Source organism: Amaranthus tricolor, chromosome 1, assembly GCF_026212465.1.
Source record: "Amaranthus tricolor cultivar Red isolate AtriRed21 chromosome 1, ASM2621246v1, whole genome shotgun sequence".
NCBI lineage: Eukaryota > Viridiplantae > Streptophyta > Magnoliopsida > Caryophyllales > Amaranthaceae > Amaranthus > Amaranthus tricolor.
The window spans coordinates 13,962,423-13,966,946 of NC_080047.1; the positions used below are offsets into that span (position 1 = coordinate 13,962,423).

The 4,524-nt window shown below is 34.2% G+C and overlaps 1 protein-coding gene across 1 annotated transcript; it reads left to right on the forward strand.

Moving 5' to 3' along the window:
• The first annotated feature begins 1,778 nt into the window (after positions 1 to 1,778).
• LOC130802949 (zinc finger CCCH domain-containing protein 2-like) lies at positions 1,779 to 3,508 on the forward strand. The gene has a single exon (XM_057667113.1). The coding sequence runs from the start codon at positions 2,051 to 2,053 to the stop codon at positions 3,158 to 3,160; it is 1,110 nt and encodes a 369-aa protein (XP_057523096.1). The 5' UTR covers positions 1,779 to 2,050; the 3' UTR covers positions 3,161 to 3,508.
• Positions 3,509 to 4,524: the final 1,016 nt, after the last annotated feature.

Genomic DNA, 4,524 nt, shown 5'->3' on the forward strand with positions numbered 1-4,524 from the left:
GCTATGTATCTTGTGAAAACCCAATGTAGAAGATGATTAGAGTTTGGTTTGCCCTAATTTCGAGTGCTAAAAGGAGGGGATGTTTATTCTGATTTTTCTTTTGGTCTTAAGTTCGAAGATGGAGAAGGTGAGCGGGATGGAGACTGATTCGAATGGCTTGAAGGAAGAAGATGGAGAATGCCTGCTTCCTTTTGGGTTCATACGCAGGAGGGAGAGAGAGAGGAGGGTTTTTTTTTTTATCAATTTAAAAGAAAAGGAAAAGAGGAGATGAAATAAATTGAGAATGTTTTATGTCATGTGTATTTAAGGTCATTCTCGTACAAATAATTCTCCTAAACTCACTCATCTTAAATTATTAATTTCTCAAATGTTACATTTACTCCCTCTTAAGTCTCATATTTTCCTACACTATCATCAGTAAACAATTTACACCAAGACATGTTTCACTGTTTCCGTCAAGTTATCTCATATAAGACCACTGTAAAAATAAAGGGGCATAAGACTGAGCGTTGATGGAGGCCAATTTTGATTTGATAATCTTTTGTTGCCCCTCCACATATCATAACATTTGTCGTTACTTCTCTATATATATCTTACAGTATGTTAATGTGTTTTTGGAAATGCCCTTCTTACCATTACCAAAAAATTAAAGTACTTTTTTTAGTACCTTGTTGTATGCCTTTTCCATTGTTTGTCTCATTAGATGAATTGCTTACATTATAGATATGTGTGACACAATCCAAAATAGTTCTCTGATATGGAGGTACATCTCCCCATATATATCTTTATCACTATTTTCCACAACTTCATAGTATGGTTCATATGTTTTATTCCTCAATAGTTAAATCAATCTTGGACATCCTCTTTGTTCTTGTAAATAGGGACTAGAGTAGTTCTTCTCCGATCATTGAGCAACTTGTTTCTCCTCAAAATCTTGTTGAAAATATCAGTTACCCAAATCTTTCCAATCCTCGTTAGGCATCTCCATATCTCAATAGGTATACCATTTGGCTTAACCGCTTTTTTAGTTTCATTTTCTTCAACTCCCCACCCTACTCTACTTTTATATTATTTTTCGCATAAATTCTCTATTTTCATCCGAGTGTTTCTTGTGTCTCCTGCCTAAAAAGTTGAATAATTCTATCTTAAGTAGTAATACTTTCTCATTTCTAATTTTCTAGCTATCAAAGGATTTTGCGCAAGATGAAGGAATTAGTGATAAAAAGTCAATTGAGTCGAAAAAAAATAGAAATGTGGTATTGAGAAGGAAAAAGATAGTAACGTAGATATTTATATAGCTTTTTATTTGCTATCGTGACAAGTAATAGTTCAAAAGCAAAATATAGCAAATATTATGGGATACAAAAAGTAGATAAAAGCTTAGTTGATACTTCCTTTGTGTAATCAAATTTGCCACACTTTTCTTATTTATTTATAATCATTAAATTTGCCTCATATTTATTTCTTTCTAATAATAACATACACTCTTTCTTTTAATTTTCATTTACACATTCTTACATTTTTATTTCATTTATATTTTCCTCTAACTTTTTCACAAAATATCACTTTACTTATTTTTCAAAACAATTCTCATGTAGATCATATCCACAGGAAACGTAATGAGAAATTCAGAATTAGCCATTTCCCTCAAGTAAATAAGAAGAATCCAATTCAAAATTTATGTTTTATGATTTATTAAACATAAATGACAAAATAGATAACCCAACAAAATCTTTCTCAACTTCAAGGCATACATATTATTTTTAAAAATTCAGATGGAGGCAGCCCAACACGAAGAAAAACAGATGGCCAGGCGTGCTATTACGCTTCATTCTGCTGCCACATACTCTCTTCTGCATGCTCATCCCTAATACTATGCAGCCACGCATTTTTGTCCCCATACCTTCCGTTTTCTTCTTCTTTCTCTCTCCCTTTTTCCCATATAAATTCTCTTCTTCCCCCCCTTCTTTCTTCCATGTCTAAACCTCTATTTTCCTCCATTTTCCGCCATTTTTACACTTACTAAACATTCTGTTGTTAGTTGAACAAGATGGGAAGTGTTTGTGCTGATCACCACCATCACCACCACCACAAATTTCACCCTCTTATCTCTCCCAAAAAATCTCTTCAAGATCTTAATATCCCTCCTAGAAAGCTCCTTTCTCGCCGGAGTGACATCTCTGATTGCTACTCACCTTCTTCTGATGCTGCTGCTGCTCTCATGCACAAGTTTCTCCCCTGTAATGGCGATTCCTCCCCCAAATCTGATAATGATTTTGATTCCGATGATGATCCGTACTCGTCTGATGAGTTTCGGATGTATGAGTTTAAGATCCGGAAATGTACTCGTAGCCGTTCTCATGACTGGACTGACTGTCCTTTCTCTCATCCCGGGGAGAAAGCTCGGCGCCGTGACCCGCGGCGTTTTCACTACTCCGGCACAATCTGCCCTGAGTATCGCCGAACAGGTGGATGTACGCGCGGCGACGAATGCGAATTCGCGCACGGAGTTTTCGAGTGTTGGCTGCATCCGGCTAGGTACCGCACGGAGGCGTGCAAGGATGGGAAAAATTGTAAGCGTAAGGTTTGTTTTTTCGCTCATTCACCTCGTGAACTTAGGGTTCTTCCCGTGGAAGACGACGGCGATGATAAGCATCATAAGCATCAGCTACAGCAGCAGCAATGTTGTAAGTATTGTTGTACACTTTCTCCTACTTCAATTTTGGGAATGTCCGCCAATTTTTCTTCTCCTCCGATATCTCCATCCCTTTCCCCTCCGATGTCACCAATGAAGGCGATGACTGCACGGGGGTTAGCTGGGTTAACTCGGTACTCGGACAGAGTTTCTGCATGTGGTAGTAAAGGATTGAGCTATGAAGATATGGTGATTGCTGATATTTTGGGATCTTTTGATGGTATGAATTTGAGTGAAACATTAAGCCCAAATAAGCAGGGTCGAGGATTGTGGGTTGATGTTAATGGGTATGATGATAATGGCATTGCTGATGATTATGTCTCTCCCTCTGTTTTCTCATCAAGGAATCTATTTACTGCTAACTCTGATTCTTCTGTATCTGGAGCTGTATTCAACACCATTAACAATAATGGTGCCGTTGAAGATAGTCCTGATCTCGGTTGGGTTAATGAACTTCTCATGTAAATGCTAGCTGTTCATGGAGGTTTTGACGACGATTATGATGATGATGAATAAAGGTTTAAGTGAAGAATATATGTACATAAGTCTGATCTTTCTTTTGGTAATTTTGTGAAGAAGAAGAAGAAGAAGAAGAAGATGAAGAATAATTAGGGTAGGTTGTGTAGTAATCTAAAGAAGGCATTCACTTATGTATTGTTGTGCTTGATTTTGATTTTAATCCTTATTATCTTTTGGATTTGTAATTTTTATTTTTCCCACTTTATTATTGTACTACTACTTGGATGTCCAAATCTAATTTGGGTCCTAATATGGATGATTATGTAAGTTTATTAATAACAAGTATTCTTATGATCTGTATTAATAATATTAATACTGTGAATCATTCATTTTCAACTGTAATTTTAGTGAAGTAGTGATTATTAGTATTAGTGTTCTTCCCAAATCCAAGGATAATAAAATACAAGTTAATTAGGTAATTGAATATATCATATGTCTTTCATTTCAAAAAATAAAAGAAAAAGAATATATCATATGTAGTGGATGATGCAATGTTTATTCATTAATCTCTTTGTCCCCTAAATATGACTTGATATTTTTATTTTTTTTTAATGGAAGTTTATACCCTAATTTTTTTAATTTTTTTGGGACAATTCCATATGTATTACTCGATTTTTTTAATTAATAAAATAATTACTTTTAAAATCGTAGTAATCATTTAATATCATTTAATGGGTTATAAGTGATTCTTTTAAAACATTAATTTCAGTCTAATATTAATATAAATGATCACACCATAAAGAATCAATGTTGATCTAAGGTAGTACAAGTACATGTACTTGTATTTTTTAATTAATTCTAAATGTATCTCTATTAATTGAACATGTATCCAATTAGGCCCAATACAAAATAATGAATAAAATCAAAATTGAAGGATAAAGAATATTTTATTGATCTAGACTGTTCTGGAAGGATAAATTCAAGAGGAAGAGGATAATTCAAGAGAAAGATATGATGATTGAAGGTGGGTATCTATTTCGAGAAAATTGTTGCATAAGTATCTAACAATTAAACAGGGTTGAGAATTGGGATAATAATAGTAATACTAAAAAGTTAGTGAGTCCTTACTTGGCACTCAGACTGTATGACACTTGTAATACATGCACTTTCTAAATGCAAAGAATGTAGCTCATTGTCACGTGATGTAGCCTTCTTCTTTGTATGTAGACATTTTGTATTGTCTTATGCTTTAATTTTCATGGGCTTTTGCATGTCCAACATTTTTCAATACATGTTACCATCAAAATAACTCACACCTTTCCTTCAATAAAACTTTTTTCAGAATTAGGTCATGTTTCAGTTAAAATAAT